Source organism: Parasteatoda tepidariorum, chromosome 7 (genome assembly GCF_043381705.1).
Source record: "Parasteatoda tepidariorum isolate YZ-2023 chromosome 7, CAS_Ptep_4.0, whole genome shotgun sequence".
NCBI lineage: Eukaryota > Metazoa > Arthropoda > Arachnida > Araneae > Theridiidae > Parasteatoda > Parasteatoda tepidariorum.
Window position 1 is genome coordinate 53368206 of NC_092210.1, and position 25998 is coordinate 53394203.

General features: G+C 29.6%; 1 protein-coding gene across 1 annotated transcript in view; it reads right to left on the reverse strand.

Annotated features, from left to right (window-relative positions):
• LOC107439859 (caspase activity and apoptosis inhibitor 1) overlaps window positions 1-25998 on the reverse strand; it is a 103149-nt gene that overhangs the window by 5103 nt on the left and 72048 nt on the right. The window contains exons 6-7 of the mRNA XM_016052590.3: window positions 4533-4566; window positions 4387-4453 (exon numbers count right to left, since the gene is read on the reverse strand). Of these exons, the coding sequence (XP_015908076.1) occupies window positions 4387-4453; window positions 4533-4566 (101 nt within the window). The remainder of the gene's footprint in view (window positions 1-4386; window positions 4454-4532; window positions 4567-25998) is intronic.

Below are 25998 nucleotides of genomic sequence, written 5' to 3' on the forward strand. Positions count from 1 at the left end.
TAGAGAAGAAATTTAATATGCATATATGTACGTATATATATATATATATATAAACTTAAAATTATTATGTAAGTTCTACTTTTCTTTACTTCGCTCAAATAATTTCGCTTATAGTCTTAGTATTGCTTTTCTTATAAAGATGGCAGCACCACAAAATTCAGACTCGAAGAGACGTGAATGAAAAAGAATGGAATATGTTAAAAATCTAGTAAACGATTAGATTTATACCAATGTACATTATAATGTACATTGGCATAATATATAATTTATACAATTATATATTATGCCAATGTACATTAGATTATAAATTTAATACAACAAGTATACAATTAGCCATATTATTCATGAGATTATGCTCAAAAATTAGATTTTTACATATAACATGACTCAGTATATTACTTACGTGATCTAGATGAAAAGGGACAGAAAAGTATTATTATTATATTTTTTAAGTGAATATTAAGTAACAATGACTCTATGAAACTCTACATATGTATAAAAATGAATCTTTGACAATCCACCTTTGTGTCCTTAATTGATTCCTAATCCATCCCATCTAGAGCGATGAAATTTGGCACACTAATAGTTCGAATCAGGGGAAAAGTCTCCGTCGATATGAAAACGTTCTAATACGAACAGTGTGAGTGCTAAAAGAAATTTAATCTTTTGATTTCATTTGATTTATCTTATTGATCTTTTGATTTATTTTGATTTTGATTTTTTTATCAAATATTTTAAAGATAACATTTAGGCCGTGATAGCCTGGTTGGTAGAGCACTGGGCCCCTGGCCAAGAGTTCGTGGGTTCGATCCCAGCCGGCCGAAGTCGCCCAGCGTGGTAAATGGTGACTGATGCACGTTAAATCTGTCTAGTCGCAAAGTCCTCCATGTTCCCATAACAAATCAATACATCTAGGGAGTTTCCTTGTCTTCTGGATTGGTTCAAAATCACAAGGCTCCCAAAATTGAGTCGGCTGTTCAAAGACGGATTAAAAAAAAAAAAGATAACATCAGTGATATTTGTTAGCTTACAGAACTAACTGATAAAAAAATAGTTTATTGCACATACTCTAACATTTAATTACTTTTTATTCACTATGTTCGATACACTCAAAGAACAACGCTAACGTGGTGGAAAGCGTGGACTACGTCACCAAATTAGTATTCTTAGTATTCCTGAAATTATCTGATACCATGTGCTTATTTAATTCTCTTAAAGCGAGTTTCTTTATTCGGATGAGATGAACACAAAAAAATTGTTTTTTGTTTAATTTAATATCGCAAAACCGCTGGAAAGGGTAACAAACGACAATAAATAAATAAAAAAAATAATTGGAATTATTTTAGATGTATTAACTATGTCGGTATATGTCTTTCAGTTTTGCATGATTTCGTAGTGTTGTTCAGTACTGATATATTGACGATTTTCTATTTTACTTATATACTCTGTACAAGAACGTTAGTTGTATATCAGCTAATCCTTCATACCAATCTAAAATCTCGAAACAATTATTGAAAATGATGAAATCGTTAAAAAGATCTTATCTATAAAATCCTTATAAAATTAAAAAGAATGTTCTGGTGAAATTATGTTCAGGACGAAATTAATGCATTGGTTAATTTGAATTGATTGGTTGATTTGATTGGTTGAATTGATTTGTGCGAGATTCATTAAAGTAATTTCGATTATAATTAAAATAATAATTACTATGATAAAGTAATTAAAGTAATTTCCTCTCTCCCATCACGAAAAATTTCTGATGATTGTTGCATCGATATTTGGTATTTATACATTGAAATAAATCTTTTAAAAATTTAAAGTGGCTGGGTCACTTCTCCCGTTTGGGTCAACTTCAAACAAGTTGTGACATGTTACGGTAAAAATATTTGGTTTTAAGCCTTGTCCAGGTTATTTCTTGTCACCCTATAAAGTTCAACTTCATTTAGGTGATATACAGATATGTATATTAGGCCATCTTATTCGCCAAACGATGGTCAAACTCTACTAATCGACGATTAAGGGAATCTGCCCTTGTCATATTTCAATGTAAATTTTTGTCTCGAAATTATGAATTCGATTAAACCATTTTATAAAAATGCTATTTCTGCCCCTTTTCAATCCATTTTATTAGCGATACTGAAATTCATAAAAACATATTTTTAAATATCATAACCAAATCTTTCTATTTGGCAGCGTTGCATAAAGTTAAGCTCAACGAAACTTACCTAATCACCCTAAGAAATTTCTAAAAGACTATTTTCGCAGTAAAGTTGTATACATTTTAAGCGTATAACCATATGAAAACTTCATTACATTTTCACAATGTAAAGTAGTTAGTTTGAAGTCAAATTGTTTTAAATATTAAGATTTGTTGAACCTTGCGATTTTTTTAAATATTATTTTATAACCGATGTTGTGCAGTTGATTTAATTCTGAGTTCGTGACTATTGAACTCTGTAGCCAAGTAATTTTGAACCCAATCTATAAAACAAGGGAACTCCTGGATCAAGTATTGAGGGAAATTTGCCTTTGTGGAAATTTTTTTGATGGAACTAACCCGCATTTGCGTTACATGGAGAGGAAATTCTAACCCATGATTTGTCTACCACTGAGGATATTTTATGTCAGCACTGAGGTCGATGCGAGCTGGGAGTTGATTTCGTATCAACCAGCCATTGCTGGGATTCGAACCCGGGTAACCTAATTGGGAAGTGAGCGCTCTATCCTCTCAGCCACCACGGCCCTGAACATGATGATTGTCAGCAACACACGTATCGACAAGCAGAATATCAAAAACAATATGAAAATATGTCATGTTATTAAAAAGTTGGCGTTACGTACCACTGTGTACTTATAAGATGACGAGAAATAACCAGGATAAAGTTTATAACTAAGTATTTTCTTTCGTAACATGTCTCAAAGCTTTTAAGCATCTATGAACACAAAAGCTCTTTGAAAACGAAAAATTGCCTTTCAACAAGATTAATCTTCAACACATATAATCAACGTTATTCAAAAATAGTTTTATGACTTTCTTACAGTACACGAAATGCCACCTTATTCGCCAGATTTAAATCAACGAATATTTCCGGTTGTTCATCTTGAAGATCTAAACCGCGCAAGACTTTAGCTTCCCTAAAATGTCTTAGTAAGAGGGCTGGTTCAAACTCTCAGTGGGGAAGATGAGATCCATAACAGAGACAAATTCTTAGCTCTGCTTTGCGGATAAAGGTAGTCACTTTGAAAATATATTACAGACTCGTTAGCAGAAACCCTTTGGCACGGTAGTAAGTATCGGAGATTATTTTAGCATATGCAGATTATTCGTTTAAAATTTTCTGTTGTTAAAGCGCAAAGAAACAAACGGAGAAAATTGTTTATTTTTAAAACATCTCTAAATTTAATTATAATAAAAATAACAAAGCTGAATAAAGAGAACATTTTAAAGAAAAAAAAGAGGACAGAGTTCTTTTTTCTGTTACTTGATTACAGGCTTAACTGTATATGGATTTATTCCATTTTTTAGAATTATTGTATAAAACTCAACTTTAATATAAACAAAAGCCTATCTGAAAAGTGACATCTGTAACATACCCAGCCCCCGAAGTCTGCGACTCAGCCCCCCTAATGATACATTCAATGTTTAAAAAAGTTAGGAAGTTGTTGAGGAGTTTGGGATCATTAAAAAATCGCATATCTTTGTTTTGTCCACTTTCTTAAACACGCCTTTTGAGCTGTGTATCGATTTTCTTAAAACCACGTTTTGAATTGTGTCTGCTTTTTTAAACACGCATTTTGAGCAGTGTATACGTTTTATTAAAAATGCATTTTGAGCTGTGTTCACTTCTTAAATACACAACTTCAACATAAACAAAAACCTATCTGAAAAGGGACATCTGTATCATACCCAGCCTCCGAAGTCTGGGACTTTGCCCCCCCCCCCTAATGATACATTCAATGTTTAAAAAAGCTAGGAAGTTGTTGTGGAATTTGGGATCATTAAAAAAAATCGCATTTCTTTGTTTTCTCCACTTTTTTAAACACGCATCTTGAGCTGTGTATCGATTTCTTAAAACCATGTTTTGAGTTGTGTCCACTTTTGTAAACACGCATTTTGAGCTGTGTATACATTTTATTAAAAATACATTTTGAGCTGTGCTCGCTTCTTAAATACGCATTTTGAGCTATGCATCCATTTTGTTATAACCGCTTTTTAAGCTTTGTCCAGAATAAAAACAAACTCGCTGACGAAATGTGAAAATGATTTGAAGATAATATACATTTTAGTAGCAGAAATTTTTCAAGAAATACAAAGTAAGACTATAGTAAAATAACATTATTAATAATAATAATTAATAATACATATAATGAAGAAAATGTAAATACCTGATTTTGAGAACCGCATACATTTATTTCTTCTTTGAATGCAATATTTCCTACTTGCTCATTTTCTCTGAAAAATATGAATGAGTATTTAAAATTACCTAATGAGATTTATTGCAAATGATAAAACCAATATAAAAACAGCTTACTTTTCTGTTTTTAGATCTTCGTTTGCAGGAGAAACTGAAATAGCAAAAATATATTAATATCTATAAAGTAGATTTACATAATTCATGAATACAGTCCATTAGAGTACTTATCTTTCAAAAAAACAGATTTGATTTTAATGGTCAAATGCAAAATTTATATGGTCATATGCTTCCTATAAAGATATCTTAAAAATCTACAATTTTCTAGCAGATTGGGGTGCCTCGCTCTGGTGGTTTAAAAGGACAGACAAAGCCATTTTACTAAACCTAGGTACTTGATCATTTGTAAACAATGCAAAGGATCAAGAGTATTTTAATGAAAAAGTAAAGAATTCCCGAAACAGTGCGTTTTGGGCCAGGAGGATTGAAACATGAAGATTAAGGCTCCACAAATTCGGGACCAATGGCATGATGGTGGCAATGTTGTGGGCATTGAGTGCCAGCCGCCTTTACGCCACAAAAAAGCTGATAAGCCATCATATTAAGCTGTGTAAGCTTCAAGCTATCACCAAGGACAGAGCCTCACTATTTCATAATCGTGGTCAAGTGCCTTAAACACTGACCTATCACGGCTCAATGGCGAAAGCATTTTTCTTATAATGCATTTAAAATGCTCCATGTTTCAATACATAAATAACAAGATGATTATCAGGGATGAAGGAACTGAGTTAATTTATTTTAAATAATTTTTTGCAAACAGGTTTTAAAGTATTTAAACAATTTTAAAATTGCAAATTAGATTACTTTCAAAACTTCGCACTGTTTTTTTTAATTAAAACAATTTGTAACTAAGTTATTCCTGAAGCATAAGAATAAATTAGACAAAGTAAAACCTCTAGAGTCTTTTCTAAACTGTCTGTTGATGGAACGGAGAAATTAAATTAAACAAACTTGAATTAAACATTCTTTCAAAATAAACACACCATCTTCATAATTTTCTGCAAATCCACAAGGGTAAAAGTCGGAATTAGATTTTAATTTAACCAAATTTTTTCTCCATTTAAAAATTTACGAATCCTCTGAAACAAAAATAAAACACTGCCTAGAGTCAAACTGAATTAAGAGGTTGTCGTACGAGTGACAAGCCAAATTATGATAGAATTATACCTTTTAAAAACCTTAAACGAGAAAAACAAGAATTTTTACACTGTAAATGAACTAACTCCGTTTCTTGAAAAATTAATTCGCTTGTTAAATTTTCTCCACTAAAAAAAAATGAAAAACATATCAGATATAAAAAAAAAAATTTACTTCAGCGTCGTTTTCCATTATTTAATTATCTACCCTCGCAGATGTAGTTTTGAAGGTAGAAAATAAATTGTAAATTGGATAATGCAATTTAGAACTGATCGTAATTTATAATTGGGTTACATAATTTGGTTCATTGTTTGAATTTTCGCGGACAAGAGCTACCAAATACTTGTTGTTTAAGATCACAAATGAATTAAATAAACATTTATTTAGTACAGGCCTCAAATATTTGGAAGCGAATTGGGAGCCAATACGTGCGCGCTTTTTGCACGATTTTCCAATCCTCCTCCCTCCCACCTCCCCTCATCGCATTTATTACGCTGTTATATATTTAGTGAGGCGAAAACTAATTGGATAACGATATGTACTGAAAATGTCTTTAATTAAATGAGATTCAATTATGTGTTTTAAGGAATCATGGATAGCAGAGATAAATTTGTAAGTCCAAATATCTGTAAAACTTCAGCGAACAAATGGGTTTTAATTTGCTTTAAGCAAGTATTCTTCACCCGCTCAATCGAGAAAACTCACTGATTCGTAATGAGATTTAAAAATTACCGCCCGCAGATGAAGATGAAATCGGAGGGTGGAAAAAAAAAATCGTTGATTGCGGTTTATTTCGAAGAGAGCTCTTCAACGTTTTAAAGAAGGAATGATTTGAAAATGGAAAATCGTTGTATTTATATTCTTAAGATGTGAAATAAAAAAAAAGAGTTAAATAACGCAAGTATGATCATTTTTACTTGTTGACGTGGTTAATCGTTAAAACAAATAACTTTTTTCTTTCCGCGATAAGGAGAAGATATTTAGTTTATAAATTTTATACCGAAAGAGCATTTTTTACTGATCGATAATTGCATTAAATTTTTGTGATTAAAAAATACTGATAATGTATTTGGATACTTTCTAACACCAATGGTAATATTGACACATCATGTTTTAATATTTAGTAGTAATATTCCCTTTGGTAGATTTTTACGCATTTTCTGAATAAAGAATTTTTTTTTTCTTATCTATCTTCGTTTTTTTACTATTGGCAAGATGAAATAAGACTATCTATAGCTGGAACATAATCTTCTTAGGTAGAATATTTGCCTAAAAATTTGCGAATTTGTATCAAAAAAAGATGTATAATATTGCCGAAGGCAACGTATAGCAAACAAGAATTTTTATCGTGCTACTTCGATGGCTTCGGCTTTTATTTCATAACTTTCATTTTTCATGCTGAGAAAAACTCCTCTCCGGTATTTGAATATTGTGTCTCATGTATAAATTTGTTTTTATTTTATACTATACATTGAAGGGAAATCAGAAAAATAACACGTATAACCACACAAACAATGGTCAGTTAAAATAAAAACCAAAAAACCACAAAAAAGACTTACATGGTTTTTATCGAAAGTAAAAAAGGCCCCTATAATTAGAAAATAAAAAATTATTTAAACGTCTTGAATAAGTTATTCTTGTCCTAGCGTGCGGTAATATAACTTGTAATGAATCACACAGAAAAATGAAAAATACAAAAATACAGATGCATTTAGATTTGTCACTTTATTTTGTGAATTAATCCAGAAAAAATATCTTAAGGAGTTGTTTATCAAAGTTGTTTCAGTAAATATGCATTGCTTCGCAACATTGTAAACATTTAACACATTTTTTAAAATGAATTAGTTACGAGATCGAAATTTTTTTTGTCGTTGTTTTGCTTGCCACACAAATAAAAAAGAATAAAAAAGTTTTGAACTTTCATTTGACTTCTTATTTTCTGGCTTCCGTTGCTTTTTATTTCAATCTCTACTGTATTTTAATTTTTTATGGAATAAATGAATTCCATTTATAATTGGAGCGATTTTCCTGCGTTCTTTCACAAATACTAAATAAAAGCTAAATCACAAAATTAAGTTACAAAAAAATTGTTTTCTGCCTATTCTACAAACTAAAAAATGTTCTTCTTTGATAGTCTTTCTTTAAAGTCAATAACCGTAATGATAAAAACAATCAATAAGAAAAACAATATTGCTATGATTGTGTGACTTCTGCTGCTTACGGCGAGCATATACGAGAATACGAACAGATATTTGGTCTGTAATAAGTAAGAATGGTCTGTAAGTTGGAAATATATTGCTGAATTTATTGTATATTATTACAAACTATTGTAATAAATAAAATTTAGCTTGGTGGAAAAATTGTCAAAGGTGTCGACTAGTTTTGTCATTTTATAAAGCAGTAACGAATGTCATCAATAGTATGTGTGATTTTGGTAGCTTACATTTTCTAATTTTAGAGCCAATAAATTTTTCTTTCTTCATTTGTCTGATTTTATGCAATTGTTTTAATAGCTAAATGATACCGGTATTTCAGTTAGCAGTGCAATCTGCTGACGAATTTTGAAACATTGAGCGATAATCTCTTGTTTCCAAAGCAAAACTCATCGTTATGTACCTTTTTATCTCCTCCTGTTTTTCTTTATATTGATTTTCTGAATTTAGCTGGTAATTAGTCTTGTAATTATTTCAGTTATGATGCCTTTCAGCCTAATTTCTTTAACCCCTTCCTTCTCGCTCCCGTGAAAATGACGGGGAGAGGATTCGCCTTCGATTTCTCGCTCCCGTGATATTTCCGGGCTGGAGTGTTCAGTAGTAACGAGCCAATAAGAATAAAACTAATTCATTTCTTTTGCCATCAAAACTAATTATTTCTTTTGCCAGGAAGACATTTTATTTCTCATTTTACACATCAGATGGCAGTACCAGGATATTTTTAAGGTAATTGTAGATTGTTAGTTTATTTTAAACTATATGTCAGCACTAATCAAATAGCACTAAAAAAAAGGTACTTTTATGACCGTTTTCCTGAAAATTAACCGATCGTTAAGAGGTTAAAATGTAATGTTTTCGAAACGCTAAAATTTCCATTTGGATCGTATGCTAGACTATTTTTATTTAAGTGGCCACGACAAAGTGGCCAAGTGGGACAAAGTGGCCACGGAGGCGGACGGTAAAAGTTGCTAGAAAAAGTTTTTATGCAAGTAAACTACTTAAAGTCAGGAGTATAGATTTCATATTCTAGAATTATTATTTAAAAAATAGTTTAGTTAAGATAATTCTTAATAAACATTAAAGTTATACTTTATTTAATTTATATTGATTAAATAAACACTGTTAGTTAACGATGTATACAAACCGAGATTTGAAAATTTTATAGCTATCGTTAAAATTTATCAATTCCATCTAGTAATCAACCTCGAGTTAAATACGAGAACACGAAACGAATAATTCAAAGGAAACTAAAGATACTTAATAATAAAAACTTCATTAGCTAAATAAATGAAGTCGAAAAACAAGCTAACATGATTTGAGCGCTCGAATATGACGCTCTTTCCCAAGACTAGAACAAGTAAATTATGAAAGCAGAATATGCCAGAAATACGAAAAATCATCGTTGCTAATAAAACCAACTGTTAGGAACAGCTGGGTGAGAAAATTATTACTATAACGCCTATCCCAGTTAAGCGAGTAAAAGTTTGACCTTGAAGAATAAATTATCAAATGAATAAAAAAGCTCAGCTTGCTTTTAATATTTCACTCGCATTCAAAATGTTTTAAGATTTAGTTTTTCCCCTATTTATTTCCAAAATAAGTTATAAAAATATTAATTAATAAAAAGTACAAGTTAATAAAATGCACATGCAAAATAAACATTTTGTGTCAAATAAAAAACATTCTTCCTGATTTAATATTAAAAATACGACATTACTTAAAAAACAACAACAAAATAATAATAAAAGATCACAAGGAGAAAAAATTTCAATCTTGGCCATAGCATTATTCATAACGAAAAAAAAAAAAATAGTTTTAAGTAAATAAAGGACATCAAATTAAGCAAATAGTTAATTGAAATTCAGAAGAAGTTTGTTAAGCGAATTAATATTTTAAGATCAGTAATTTCATGACAAAATCTAATTAAAATTAATCTCTCTGAAGCAATTCCCCACAGGAGTTCCAATAACAAATGAAACTTAATTTAGATTTTCACTTACATCCTTTCCTTAAGATACAAGCGCAATCTTTCATGATTAAAGGGAACAATCTAAAATTGCACATTTATATATAATTGGTTTAAATTTAAAAAAATAAAATTGAAAAGGGGCTTTTTCTCATTTATCATTAAATTAGATCAAGAAAAATAACAGAAGAACGAAATTAATCAAATAAGGAATACTATTTATTTTGTAATAAAATAAATAAGTATGAAGAAGAAAAATGCTTAGACTCAAAAATTAGCAAATCCCGGAAACTGAAGATTAGTGGTTTTATAGAAATTGGTCACATTTTTGTAAGATATAGTCATTTCATTATTTAGCTATTCCATACAGTGTAACTATATTTAAGACCTTTTTTTCCGTTTCTTTTCCTTTTCAAAATGATGAAGTAAATGAATTTAAAAAAATCTTTAGACCATTTATTTCTTAATACAAGGTATTCCGTATAGACCATCCTTAGTACATATTTTTAAAATCTTTTTTAAAAATGATGGCAATAAATTACATAATGGTCTTAATTAAGAACTAGTAAAGTAACGCATTGCAAAATTAATAAAATAAAAAATAATATTAATTTTGTAACATAATAATTTTTGAAAGATTAATTGTTTAAAGAGCTCAGATTCAAAAACAATCGAAACAAAAAACAAATATTTGTGTTTTTATGAAGAGTGGTGACATTTCTGTACAAAATGTTCATTTCATTATTTTGTTTTACCACAAAGTGCATCTATATTTAAGATTATACATGCTTTTTACAATTTTTGTTCTTTCTAAATGACATTAGTGAATTTAAAATCTATGTGTGGTTAAAATGTATATGTTCTAAATGACATTAGTGAATTTAAAATCTATCAAGAGGTAGATACTTTGTTTCTCGTAACAGGGTGCCCCATGAAGACCACCCTTAATGCATTTTTACAATACATTTTTAGAATACCTTAAAAAAAAATGAAGACAAAAAAGTACAGTATATATGACTTCTGCTGCTTACGGNCAATTTACGGTGTTAAATTTTGTTATTAGAGTACCCTTCCCGTAAACGGACAAATTTTTTTGTCCCATGAATTTCCGCTTAACGGAGGTTTCACTGTATATATATATATATATATATATGTACGCCAGTACCACAGCTGTATTTTGTCATATGCTGATGGAGATTTTGTTTTTTCCTCTCTTAAATATATTAATTGACGACCTCCTATGCTTATGTGTTTTCACCCTCTTTTATACAAGGGTTGTAAAAATATATATATTAAAAGCAGTCTTTATGATACACCTTGTATACTAATTTTGTTGGGAATGAATTTTATAGTCTTTTGAGTAGTTTATATAGTGTGTGTTTAAAATTGTCTGTCAACGTCTGTGTTTTAACAACATTTGTGTTTATTCAACAATTGTTTGTGTTTTAACAGTTTGCGGTGGTATACAAAAGCTAAAACTCATAAGCAGAATCTCTAATCGATATTTTGTTTTTATTTTGCTTTTGTCATAAGCAAGTTATTTTGAGAGGATTATTTAGATAATGCTATAAAAAAAGATAGAACATGGTTTTTTTAAAAAAAATATTTTAGTATATTAATCTTAAACAGAATACCACAAAACTGCTGAATGGGTCAATAACCATTCTGGTTCAACTCAATGTCATCACCATTTCGGGTTTCTAAAGCAAATGTGGTAGCCAATAAAAATGTTACCGCTATTACAATTCTCGAAAAACAAAAGTCTCAAATAATAGTTTCAAATCCCTAACTACTTGTGTAGAAAAATATTTCCAGAAAAAAGCATGTATATTTTTCAAGATTGCTTTTCTTAGAAAATAATTCTAAGAAAGGACAGTTCATTTTGGATGCAGAATATTAATAAAAAAAGAACACTAACATAAATTCTTAACAATGCTTGCTATCATTTTAATTTACAACTGACGGCGCTTAAAAATTAGCAACATTTCTCTATTACTTTTGTATTTTAGTACATAGATTATTTTCTGTTTCAATTAATAGCTGTTATAAAAATTATTTAAGCATCTTTGACATTAATAATAACCATGGCAATTTCTTCCTCTTCTCTTAAATGAATTAGTATCATACCAAGTTCGCCTCTTAGCACATACCTTATCATTTTTGCTTTATTAACTGTTGATTTCAAAGTATTCAGCTTTATAGAAACATGTTTTAATAGCATAACTATAAACAAAATAAACACGGGGTTTCAGATAACTTCAGAAATACTAATTCGGTGAAGTAGTCCACCTATAATTCATACACTTGAGTTTATATGACGCAATGAATAAAATATGATTAAATATTAACGAACGAGCAATAAACTTCTTCGATTAATGTGAGCTACTAACTAGCAGACATCAGTGATGTTATATTTAAAATATTTGGTAAAACAGAATGATTTAGAATTTGATTTAAAATAATGATTATAGTTGGCTAAGAAACAATGGCAACCTATGATAAAATTTCAATTTCAAACGTCTCTCCAGAACGATCTAATTGAAATTTTTGGATCGGGGGCTAAAATTGCTCTTACCCCCACTGTTCAAATTTCATGACACCAGCATAAACGGTCCTGGAGTTATGAGAGAGGCACACAAACTCTTCATCTTAATACTATGAATCAGTTTGTTTTTAAAGTTTGCTTATTTGATTATGCAATTATATAATTTTTTTTGTCATGATAAAATTGGCATTTGAGCACCTAAATCAAATTCTTTTGAGAAGGAGACATTATCTTCAGAGTAAATAATTTTCATAATATTTATTAATTAATTTAGAATTTTCAGTATAGTGCTTCACTCTTTTTTAATTGCATGGAATTCGTTAAAATTTACTTATTGAGCAGACTTGTCGAAAAATTAAATAAAATTTCAACTTAACGCAATAATTTTTTTTATTACAATTTAAAAGTTTTTTTTATTAATGGGTTCAGTTTATCATTTGAAAGGGTAAAAAGAAAAAAAAATAACTTGGACGCATAAATCTCTACAGGGTTATGCATAATTTCCTCCGCCTGTAAATGCCATTTTTCTTTACTACATCTGGCTTTAGTGGTACATGTTACTGCCATCTACCGGCAACTGCTTAAATTAAAACTTGAATACTTTCGGAATAATTTCATATGTTCTTTTTTGCCATATTCGTCTGCGTTTTTTTACTATAACGCTTCGAAACCCTGGAGGGAATTATGAATAACCCTGTATAACTTAAATTCTTATTCTGTCATTGAAACAAATTTAAAAAAAATTATGAAAATATTACTACTTTTAACTTATTTACAAATTTTCAAGCTGATTACCTTCTGAAATGAATTTCATGAAATAAAATTCGAGCTGATAGGATTAATAGTTTTGAAGTTATAAGGGTTTACTTCATAATAAGTGCAATTCATCAATGGTACTTTTAACACACACAAAAAAAAACATTTTAACTTTTAAAATATTAGCTCTTTGATTCTTGTTTGGTCTTAGTTCAGTAAGCGAGAAACAATATGAAGGAAACAAGAACGCGATATTTTGTATCGGAATGTAAGATATGTAAATAATTGCCAATACACAAATTGTACTTTTTGTACACCAACCCTTTATATATTTCAAAATATTAAACCAATCATCTCGGTATTGCTCTCTTTCAATTCAGTATCAAAAAATACATCGGAAACATTGCCTCGTTTGCATGTTTAAAAGAAATATATTTCTTCCTTCAAATCACCCTTCATTCAACCCCATTCATTCACCCCTTAAATCACCCTCAAATTCCCTCATTCTCCCCTCAAGTCACTAAAGAAGGATACAGATGTGAGTAGGCAAGTTTTCAGGTATCATTTATAAAACCACAACAAAGCCTTTTATAAAAAAAAAACTTGGTTACTAATTTTTCCGAAAAAAAGGTCTAATTTTAATGGACTAATCAGAAAAGATTTTAACGAAATATGTACTATTTAACGAAAAAATGCACTATTTCGTGGACTATATTACCTTTCAAATTTCAGCACATTACCATTCAAAATGACAGGCGAACAGTTCAACATGGGTCACTCCTCGCATCAGTAAAAGAATGACCTGATGTCAGTAAAAGCTTTTCTAAAAAACCCTTTTTTATTATTATTGTTACCCTCAAGAACTCTAACTGATAAGGATGGTTGCGTTTATTTGAAATGAGTTTTATTTCATTAATAAACGGTCGAAACATACTTTTTTTTCGAAAAATATATTGTTTCGGGGAATATGTCCCATGGCAAAAACGAAGTCATAATTCAATAACTTTCATTTAAATAGTTTTGTTTAAATATCAGCATATTTTGATGACCCAAAAAGAATATATTTCACGATAGAAAGAAAACAAAAAATGTTTCAAGACCTTGTCATTCTGAATTTTAATTAGAAATTGTTCTGGGACCACTCCTATTTTGCTCTTGTCTTATTTTCAGTTAATCTAGTTCAAAACCGTATTCAGAACTTTTCTTCTAGTTTTACACCCCAAGGAAAAAAAAATTCAGCAAGCCTTTTCGCTAATCTAACATATATATGAGGTCCTTATCTGATGAAAATTAAAACTTGTTAACTTCTTTTACTTTCATATTATCCCCGTAGGGCGTGGACGACGAATGAAGAACCCATTTAAATTTTAAACAGTTTTAGCGACTTTCATCACCAAGCTTATTTATTTTTCCCTTTTTTTCTCCCCCCTTTCCAGTTTCTCTCTTGTTGCTTTACATCACTGTGGTGAATAATTACAAGCAACGGAATTCCCTTAGTGGGAGTATCACTTAATTTTTGCCTTCCCTCCCCTCAGAGAACCCTCCCCTTCAATTCTTAACTTGCATTTTTCGCACCTTCTTTTTTTCGGTTCCATTTCGTCGACAACTCTTTTAGTTAAGAGAGAGAAAGAGATAAAACCTATATCGTTTGCTTATTTTTTTGGAGGGGGGTAGAATGAACATCGAACAAAAGAATCACCCCCTTCTGCACCAAATCTGGAATAAAAATTTCGAAAGAAAAAAAAAAAAGAATAAACTCAGTTTTAACCGTTTCCGACTCAGCAGAGCTGCAAAGACTTATTCGAAATTCCTCCTCCCTTCTGTAATAAGGGGTGTACTAGTTCTTCCCCTATCTATCTATCCTTCGGAGCTTGCTGCCTTATGTCATTTTAGTGCAGTTATTGGAGCATAGAAATCCGAAGGGAAACGGCCTAGGCGCTAAACAGATAAACCGAAATGCAGCAAATCAGCATAAATTCAATTACTCCAGTAAACTCAATTAAGCTAAATGTGATTACATTGTTTAAATTAACTCTCCTTATTATTCTGCGAAATAGATGGATAGATAGGCGGACGGTCCACACAGACAGACGGACGAACGGATTCCTTCAAAGAGCGACCCCCCCCCCACCCCTCTAGATCCGCATTAGTATTTTCTTCAGTATTTTAGAACCTTACTGCTTCAGTGCCCAAAGGGTTTTCAAAAATTGAGGGAATAGTTTGGGAGTAAGAGGTGGTACGAGGGGTGGTTCGAATTTTCGGTTTTCTAAAGTTCGAATCAGGTGGTGGCGGAGGGTGAAGGGGGAGAAAGAGATGCATATTTATTAGAAAAGTACACACTTACACACAAATACTTTCGGCGCGACGATTAAAAATAAAAAAAAGAGAAAGGGATGCTAGAGAAAATTTCCTACTTCATGATTTAATAATTTTCAGATGGGTTGCAGGGTTTTGCAGGAGGGATTTGTATTCCAAGTAAAAGGAGGGTTTGGGAGTAGGGAGGGGTCTTAACCCGACCAGTAATATATTTATTTCTCGAGTAATGACACTTGATTTCTCTACAAGGGTTTAGTAAGCAAGAGAAATATTTTTATCTCCCCCCCTTACTATTCCTAGGTTTTAAAATAAATACAAGCTACTACGCCCTTTTCTTTCTATCCCGAAAACGGGAAAATTAATTCACTTACCCATCAAAATTTTTAATCCCGTTTAATTAACCGTGATTGGAATTCGGGAGGAATGTTTTCAGTGATTGGAAGAGAAATTTTGAAAAATTAAGAGAATAAATAAATAAATAATAAAAAAAAGTGAGTTCGAATTTGTAAAAGTTTAGTATATGAGAGGCAAAGTTTCCCTCAAATGGAATAAGGATTTTCCCGCTTCATTTCACTCTCTTAGAAATTAAGAAAAAGTTGTTCGGTCCAAAGTTTCTGAGAAGATTCAGTTCTAATCCTGATTTGTGATTTACGAAAGAGATATGTACTTTAAGCAGTTGCATTCGTTCGAAAAGTTTTACTTTTATAAGTAAGTTTTCAATTAAAGAACCAATACTTTCGAACCTGAAGTACTCCTCTTCTCAATCTAGAGTTTTTGCCGTCTTAATTTTTAACCTTTTCCAAGATATTCATATTAGGATTTGCATTACAAAGTTTATTGATTTTTACCTTGTAATTCTGTTTAAATATCTTGTGATTTATTTGTGTTGGGTAATACAACATTGAAATGTAAAGCTAGTCTTTTAAGATTAATGTTAATATTTTCACTTATAATAATTACTAATTTGTCTGTCTTTAAGAGTTCTTAGAAATCCAAGCCTCAAAATTTTCTAGCGATTTTAAAAAAAAGAAAAAAACAAACCTGCAGCATGATTTCGAATTTCAACGGAAATTAACTTGCATTATAATAGTTAAGAATAAGATTTAAACTTACGCGTTAACCGTCAACCAGAAACTGGCACTTTAAAAAGTTCAGTAGATTGTTTATAATGAAATAATTTTGTGGTGAACTGCTTTTAAATATTCTGCTACTTTAAAATGAAAAAAAAAGTTTTATGATAAAATATGGCAAATTAGTTCAGCGGCAGTAGTGTAGAGCAGCCAGCATTGAGGAATGAAGAATTTTGAGGGAATGGCTATTTTAGCATTGTAGATGCCAAATAACTTAAAATGTAATAAAAATTAAAATTGTTGGGCTGTTTGAAATAGCCAGCAAAAATTTTGAATTTCTGATGGAATTTTTACTTACTACTTTTATTCACACAGAAATTTTTGATTATTACAGAACTCAAAATTACACCAAAATATAATTCCCTCAAACATACTTATTTAATGAAAGTTTTCACTTCTTTTGGTGTTTGGTGATGAAGCGCTATTTAAAACCACTTTACACCACCCGTTTAGTAAATTGAATCTAGGCCTTGGTAGAATTCATGAATTAATTTAAAAAACTTCATCCAAAATTTGAATTTGATGTTGTATCAAAAAACATGAATGCTGTAAGCGAACAAAGTACACAAGACAATAATATGACATGTCAAGGAGTTGAGACAACCCTTAAATATTAGTATGACTATCATAAATAAGACATTTTATAAATATTTATCCGGAAAATAAAGATTTGCTCACGTTGATCTGGCTAATTTCTTATAATGTATAGATATCTCCTTAATTTTGGCCCTAACAACTCAATATCAACTGAATTTTGGAACAACTTTGGCCCTAGCAACTAAATATGTCAAAGTACTGAATCCTTAGTAACCTGAACAAGGCAAAAACTGTATTTCTTATACATAACAAATGTTTGAAACCAGTATTAGTCCTTTTGATTCATGTGTTTTTCTTCTAATTAATACATAAGTTTTCTTCTAATTAATACATAAGAAAGAGTTCTTTATTTGTTTAAATAACAATGTCAATTGTTTAAATCGGTACAAGTTAAACAATGTATTTGCAAATAAAACCATTCAACTTTCTAAACTATTATTGTAGCCTCGACTTTAACCATAATCATGCGATTCAACATGAAAAAAAGTAAATAAATAAAGTAAAATAAAAACTTCGGAAACAATGCCCTACCAGGCTAAATAGCATTTTTTAAGTTTGTTTCTCCACCTAATACATGATTTTTCTTTTGCCAAAACCCAACATTCAAGCACGTGCTTCTTTTTACCACTTACCAAGAATAGGGCACCTAACAGTTTGAAACAGGTAAGAATATTTGAGTTTTGTCAATAGTTTAGCTATTTTTACTGCGCTAGAATAAGAATAATTCAAGTAAAATATCCAAAAATATTTTTAGTTCAAAAATCACTGATTCAACTTTATGTTTATGTTAAACATAAACATAAATGTTAAACATAAATATTTATGTTAAACATAAACATAAATATTTTTATTCATCCAAATGGCATTTCAGTTTCGAAGCTTTTAAATTTATTAAATTCTAAAACATTTGAATACCAACAATTAATAGTAATAATTAATTGCTCACATAATTTTTTTTATCACGAATTTTGAGTTCTCAAACTTTATATTAATATCCTTTAAATTAAAGTATGATATAGCATGCTTTATATGCCGAATTATTTTTTTAAATAATCTTACAGCAAACATTACCAATACTTTTTGATTATTATGCGAGAAAAATTCCAGCTCTGTGTACTTAATATTAACCGATATATTGTTCGAAATATCACGCGTTTGAATCCATGGTTTAATGCATTTATCAATGTTTTTTCCCCAATCGAACAGAATAGTACCGTTAAATAGAAATCTCAGTTTCAATATATGAAGTGAAATTTTAGTAAATTTAAGTAAACAAACACTTAAGTATATAAAATGCAAGCCACACATGTCCACAAGCTTCCAATTTGAAAAAATTCAAATTCTTAACTCTTACTTAAATTGTTCGCGTCATAGCGTTCGTAATCATTGCTCTTTCATTTAACATTAGAAGTCTTACACAAAGGTATATTTTCGATACATTGTTTTTTTCTAGCCAAAAACACTTATAACATTCTTCCATAAAAAATTTGACAAAAAAAGAAGAAAAAAAAGATCACTTAGCACCTTTTCTAATAGAATCTCCAATATTTAGTGACTGGGTAAAATAAATCAATAATTTTCGTAGTTAAATTATACTAAATAAGAGTTTTCTCCAGGAAATTTCTTTTTTTTCCCTTCAAAACTGACAACTTAAAACTTTCTTCCATTAATAGTTTCAATTAATAGTTATTTCCCTACAATACCACAAATAGCTCAAATTTTATTTATTGAGCGTGTCAGATACTTTTAGTTTCATTTAAATGTTATATTCTACTAAATTCAGCAAAAATTAATAAAAGCTAATTCACATACATTTTCGTTTGACTTGCGAAGGAAATTAGATATTAGTATTTTAGCTGACACCGTATTAATTTCCATTTCACATTAAACTAAAGAATCAAAACTCTAAATTATAATTTAGTCAAATTCCATAAAAATGTTAGTGTAATATGGATCATTATTACATACATTTGTCAAGAATTTCAGATGTATATTAGTTCGCTTTGTTTTACTCCCTTACTTCTATGTTCTGATAATCAATAGTGTCATTTTACAAAGTAGCATCATAATAAAACATTGATTTTAAATAGAATTCAGAAGCTAAACTCATTTTTAGAAGGAAAACAACGCTATTTCCTTTAAACAAATATTGTCGACTCCTAATAGCTTATGACATGATGAGCGTGATTTTTAAATGCCGAATGAAACTGTAATTAAATTAGAAAGGTATTCATTATATAATACATAAATTTATTTAATTAACTCCGTCTAACACATTTTTAAATTACTTTTGTTGATCAGTTCTTCTTTTTGATCGTCTAACACGTTTTTAAACGACTTTTGTTGATCTGATTTTTCTTTGCAAATGAGACGGCTTTGCGACCCAGAAATTAAAATTCAGCACATAAACAAATAATTATATGAAGCAAATGTCGTTACATTTATTTTCAATACATAAATAATAATAAAGATTTGGAAACTGATGATTGGCACATTCAATTCATACTATCGTCTTTTTTTGGTTTGGTTGGCAAGTTTCAGGCAAAATTCATCAAGTTTTAGACAAAATTCAAGTTTTACAAAATGATGATCATAAATATACCATATAAATAAAATATGCCATATAAATAAAATTGTGGGAAGGGTCTTACATTTTTTTAGCGTCCCACATATATTTAAGAGTTTGATGATTTTTTGAGTGTTCGCATAGAACAATCTTGCAAATTTTTTTTGTTTCCTTTAGTTAATAAATAAATAATCACTTTCAAACAGGATTTCACGAAGCCATTTTCTAGTTGACTCCATGACACTTAATACTAATTTACGAAATCCAAAAAGTGTGACTTCTGCTTTAATGAGTTAAAATTCCCCCCCCCACACTTTAACACACATTCAGTTAACACAATTTTCAAGTCATTGTACAGTTAACTTTTCTAGTTCAGTTCTAGTTTTTCTAGTTCAGCTGTGCTTAATATTAGCCAAATAAATATAGTTTGCGTAAAGTATTCACTGTATTCAATAAAATGCAATGTTACAGTAATTTTAAAAACTTCATTAAAGTAGAGAATTACTTAAAGATTTGCTCACGTTGATCTGGCTAATTTCTTATAATGTATAGATATCTCCTTAATTTTGGCCCTAACAACTCAATATCAANATACGTCTGTAAATTGTTGAAAAACAAATGAAATTTTTGATGGCAAGAACAAATGGCCAGAAAGAGCTGAAATATCAAGTGAGTGAGCAGTCATAGCATTAACGCTTAACGGTATATGTTTATAAATTTATGAATGAAAGTTCTTTTCACGTGCAGGCTAAATAAAAGCTGAAACGAAGTTAGATACAAATTAAGCAGAATTGACAAGTTAAAAGCGAACATTTCTTATGAACACACTGAATTATTAGAATTTCATTTTGAAAAGAGTACCGCCAGCTGGAAATATTAACGAATAAGTAGTAATAAGCATGCAAAAGGAAACAATATCTAATCTGACTTATCTTACATTAAGTGAACAGACAGAGCTATATTTTTGCTGTAACTAAGCTTATAAATTAGGAACTGTAATACTAGACTGTCTCCCAGTTGTTGCATATTGTTAAAATTTACTGAGATTAATTTTGTTTAAAATTACTTATTGAGTTTTGCAATTTATATTCCTTTCCAAGTACAGATGATTATTTTCCAAATCTAGGTAATCGTTTACTTCATTACGAGTAACAAATTAACAAAATGTTCTTACATAAAACAACAATAATTGTATATTTTGAAAACAAAATGTTCCGTGTTTTTGGGGAAAATAATGATATTCAAGAAAAAAGAACACTAATGAATGAAAAGCAATTACTTTAGTTGGAGAGTGATGCGAGAAAGAGGCGTAGTCCCCAAGTAAATAAAAAAATTCTTAACTTTTTACTTTAAGTTACTAGTGTTATTTTAACCAAATAACAAGAGATATACATTGAACATGCAAGTTTTTTTAAACATTATCGGAATAATCGGTTAGTTCAATAATGTAATGAAACTTCAATTTAATTTTATAATTCAATGAATTTAATGTAATTATTTATAAAAATAATCACAATTTATATCAATGCAGCGACAGTTTTGAATTAACGATACATTCTTTTAACCACTATATTTGAAAACAAAATTTCTGCTATATGTCCAAAATATTCGTCGCAATTTCCGACAATACCATTGACAACAGAGTCACGAAAAATATCATTAGTTCGAATTTAAAACAAAATAAAATAATTCAATTCTTTAAAAAAAATATTTATAAAATTTTTCTTTTTTACTTTCCACTAATTGATAATTTCATTACAGAAGGAAAAATCAAAACTCAATTATGAAGAAATGGAAAATTTATACACTGAAATAAATTTTAATGGAAGCAATCTAATTAGCTCGAAATTTTATAGGAATTATGCTAATTTACATAAAGCATTCATAATCTATTAAAGGATGAAGAGGCTTCTAAAAAACACTTGAAATACTTAATTCATCAGTTAAAAAAATCATTAGTTTTAAATAATGTGGAAAAAAAAAACTCTTTACGAAACAAATGGAGGACACAGGGAGCGAAGGACTCTAATGAACAAACCCTACACTCATTCAAGCACTTTCAAAATGACACCAACTAGGGAATAGACCTTTCTCCATTGCTCCATCTTAACATAATCACCAAGACGACTTCTTAATTTTTTCCCACTTATTTTCTATTACTTAATTTTTTCTTCTTCTTCTTTTTTTTTTATACTTAAGGATGATCCTATATATTCCACTTAAAACTATCTCGTCCTTATGGGAACGATTTTATTTTTAAGGAACACTTTGTGGTTCATTTAATATTTAATATACATTTTTCTCCTTGATAAATTTTTTTTTCTTCTTCGTCTTTCACTTTTATATTATCCCGTTTTCCCTTTCCCCAAGCGGCAAGGAGAATCAAGCATTATTTAATTTAAAAAAATTGTGTTAAAATTACTCGAAAAATTACGATGGATAAGAAATAAAGTTTAAAAAGAAAAAAACAGCCCCCTTTTTAAAAGAATTTTTTGCTGACGTTATTTTTTCGTCTCACTATTTTTAAGAGAGAGTTTTATTTTTATGTTTTTCTTTTCTTTCAATTTTTTTTTTAAACATGGAAAATATATAAAGGGGAATGAAATTTTTATTGGTATAATTAAATGCTTCTTTTAAATATTTTTTTTTGAGACTTAAGTATTATGAGGAGAGAGATATACTTGTTATCTTTTTTTAAGAAACTCTCAAGTGAGGGAAGAAGAAGAAGAAAAAAAATTAAAAAAAGGAAGAAAATTCGATTGCTTGAAATGCACGATTTAGAGTTGGGGCTTTTAATTACTTTATTTCGTGCACTATTTAAGATGAAGTGTATGGTGTTTTTAACTATTATATATCTTTTTTTTTTGTAATTCAATTACAAGTTATACTTTATGATATTTTTTTTTACTATCATGAAATTTAATTTGATTATAATTATTGAAAGAAACTTTTTTATGATGGATAAATATATCTTCAAAGAAAAAACTATATAAAAAAGGAATTAGGAATTGCTGTTTAAACAATAGTATTTGGTTTCATACATTATCAGACCACCATTTCTATATTTAAATATACCTAAAAATCTTTTGATGTCACAGCATCCAATGAAAATCTTTCAAACGTTATGGGTAAGCTCTGTAACAAGATTATTAATAAACTAATAAGATTATTTATAAACTAAGAGAATCCAAATATCCTTGTCAACAGCATAAAAGATATTTACCAGTAATATTAATTTATCATCTTATCTTAATATTATTTTCTGTTATTATGTTTCTAATTTTGATTATTGTTTAAAATTGAAACCGTAGAACTAAAGCTTAAAACTGTCCTTCATTTTATTATAAATTAATCACTTATATGATGTTATTGTGCATTATTTTATGATTAACATACACTGTAAAAAAAAAAATTCCGGATCAAATAACGGTAAATACTATCAGCACTTGGGGTGCCAGTATTTAATTTTTACTGGAGCATGCTACGGAATAAAAATCTGACAAACCGTAATTTTTACAGTAATAGTTACAGTAAAATCACTGAATCACTCTAATTAAATGAATATTACGGATGATGCAACAAAAGTGCCAGTACTTTATACCGTGATTTGATTCGGAATTTTTACAGTGTAGTTAGTTACTGTTTTACAATTATTTAATGTATAAGTTATATTTAACAAAAATGGTATCGGTGATGTTTGTAAGCAGATGTCCATCGATTAATTGTAACAAAATAAGTAGCTATAATTTCCAAGAAAATCGAAAAATAAACTTTTAACTAATAAATAATTTCCTCTCCAAAAAAAGAAATAAGTATGCAAATGGTTTTTTACAGCAACAAAAAAAACAAGAATTAAAAAAAACTTTTTTGGAGCAAATTGCGAGGGTAACTAAGCGAAAATCAGTAAGTTTAACTCTTATACTAAGGGAATACGGATTTAAATGTGTATAAATAAAATAGAACAATATAAATCTCGTTTTTTTTAATGAAATAGTTTTTAATTTTGATGTTAATTTCTGTTAATCTTCCAGAAACAAAAATGATTACGAAGCAAATCTGGGGAGTTGGTAAGCGTAGCGAGGAGGAGTCGGAGCCCTGTAATATGTTTAAGCGTCAGACAAATAATAATAGTAAAATGTAGTGTACATTCATTATAAAAAAAATATAAAAGCACTAGAAGTAAAAATGGAAGAAAAAAAGCATTCCTAACTTGAGAATCTCAAGTTTTTTGTCATATGCCAATCTGGGTTTATACTTCTAAATATTTTCCAAATGGCAATGGGCAATGATATGAATTTATAAGGTAAAATCAACGGTATGTATCAATGATATCAAGTAATAAGGTATCAATTGATCAGGATTATAACTGAAATATGCAGTAAGGGCTTTTGTCAGACAACCACTGCATACGAACAAGGTGGTAAATTAAAATCGTAAAACATGCTTTTGGCAAGTTTCTAGAGTTTGAGCAACCGATAGGTGTTATAATACATTTTACCGAAGTAAGTGATACTATAGTATTTTTTATTTAAACAAGCGGTGCTCATAAAGAATTGTTTGCCTCATCATGTCAAAAAGTGTCCGTTCTGCATTGATACATTTTTTTAAAGCTGGTATATAATTTACCGCTCTGTTCAGAATAATTATTTTATACAATAACGCTATTTCGTTAATTGTGAATATCATCACAGACATCCTGGAAAGGAAGGAAGAAAAAAAAACGTTTTTATTTATTCATATTCACAAATCACTTAAGCTTCAAAGAAACTTCAGTGATAGTTAAAATCTCAGAGAATGAAAAGTATTAGCAAATATTCCTGGACTTGAGGCGCTCGTTTTTAGGAAAACGGAAAAATAGATTTAGAATTAACAGTCTAATTAAAATGGTACACACAATACTAATTTTATTCTTTTACAAACGAACCCTACCATCTATTATGAGCTCTTTCTCGCTTTTCGGTCTTGATCAAAACACCAAACGATTGATGCAACAAAAGGGAGAAAAAAGAGAGCGAGAAGCCGACTCCAGTAAAATTAAATAAATACTCCCCCCTTGTACACTGTTTCCATCAAAAGTATTTAGCATTCCTAGCCAAACATGCGCCCGCCAAAATTTAATTTCTGCTCGTATGCCACGGTCGAAAGACTAATCATATCATAATCTAATCAATTGACGAAACTTTTGACGAAGTTGGATTCTTCTTCAAGAACTCCAATTCTGAGCGATAGTCCCACTGGGAATATAGTTCGAAAATCCAACCCCTCTTTATGCAGTCGCAATTCGAATCCCTCCCCCTCTTTCAGACATGAACCTTAATGTTTATGGATTGCTCATCATGTGGATTAGAACCAACAAGATCTTAAGGTTTCTTTAAAAGACAAATTTTACTTTTAGTGTTTGGTCTGGCTTCGGGCGTTCATAGATTTTCGTTTTCGCATTACTTAATTTATGAAGCCGAAGTATAATGTTCCGCTTCCGATAAATATTGATGGTGACTTTTGCTTGCTAGCAGTTAGAATCTTGAAATATTTTTATGGAAAACTTCGCCAGCATTCGCTAATTCGTCACCATCTTTTCTAATACATATTAATCGTATGCGTTGAAGCTACCTCCTGAAAAATATATTAGCAGGTTTTGGTGACAAATTTAAAAGATCGAAATTATTAATTTCAGTTTTGTAAAGAATCCTTAATTTAATTAACTCGTATTTATTAGGGAAGAAAAGGTTTGGGTGCAATGGATATTTTTTTTCAACAACAGCGATGATTTCATATTACTGAGCGTAGTTATTTATTATCGTCATACATAAAATATGTATTTAAGGAAATTTTCTTATCTGGAGTTTCGTGATACGATGATAGTCATCTATCTTTATGAATTATTTCCGTATATCTATCAGGTTAAAACCAGATATATTTTTCAGTGAAAAAATTGATCTTAGCTTAGGGAAAATGCTATTAATTGGTTAATTGTTAAGCAGACTAAAACGATAAAGGTGATATTTCATTAGCTTACCGAGGAAAAAAGAACTTATAAGCAGTCCAATATGAAAAAAAGTCCCTTTCAGACAGCTTTTATTTTCTTAAACGTCAATGGTTTAACTATGGAGTATTTAAAAAATATTTTAGTTGTTTATATCTATAATCAATTATTTTAAAGCGAAACTGTTGAATTTTAAAGAGACAAGGGGTGGTAAAAAATAAAGAATCAATAAATCAGTCACACAGAAAATTGAGAAACATATACCAACACAATAAAGCTAAAACAATAATTACATTATATATATATATATATACTTT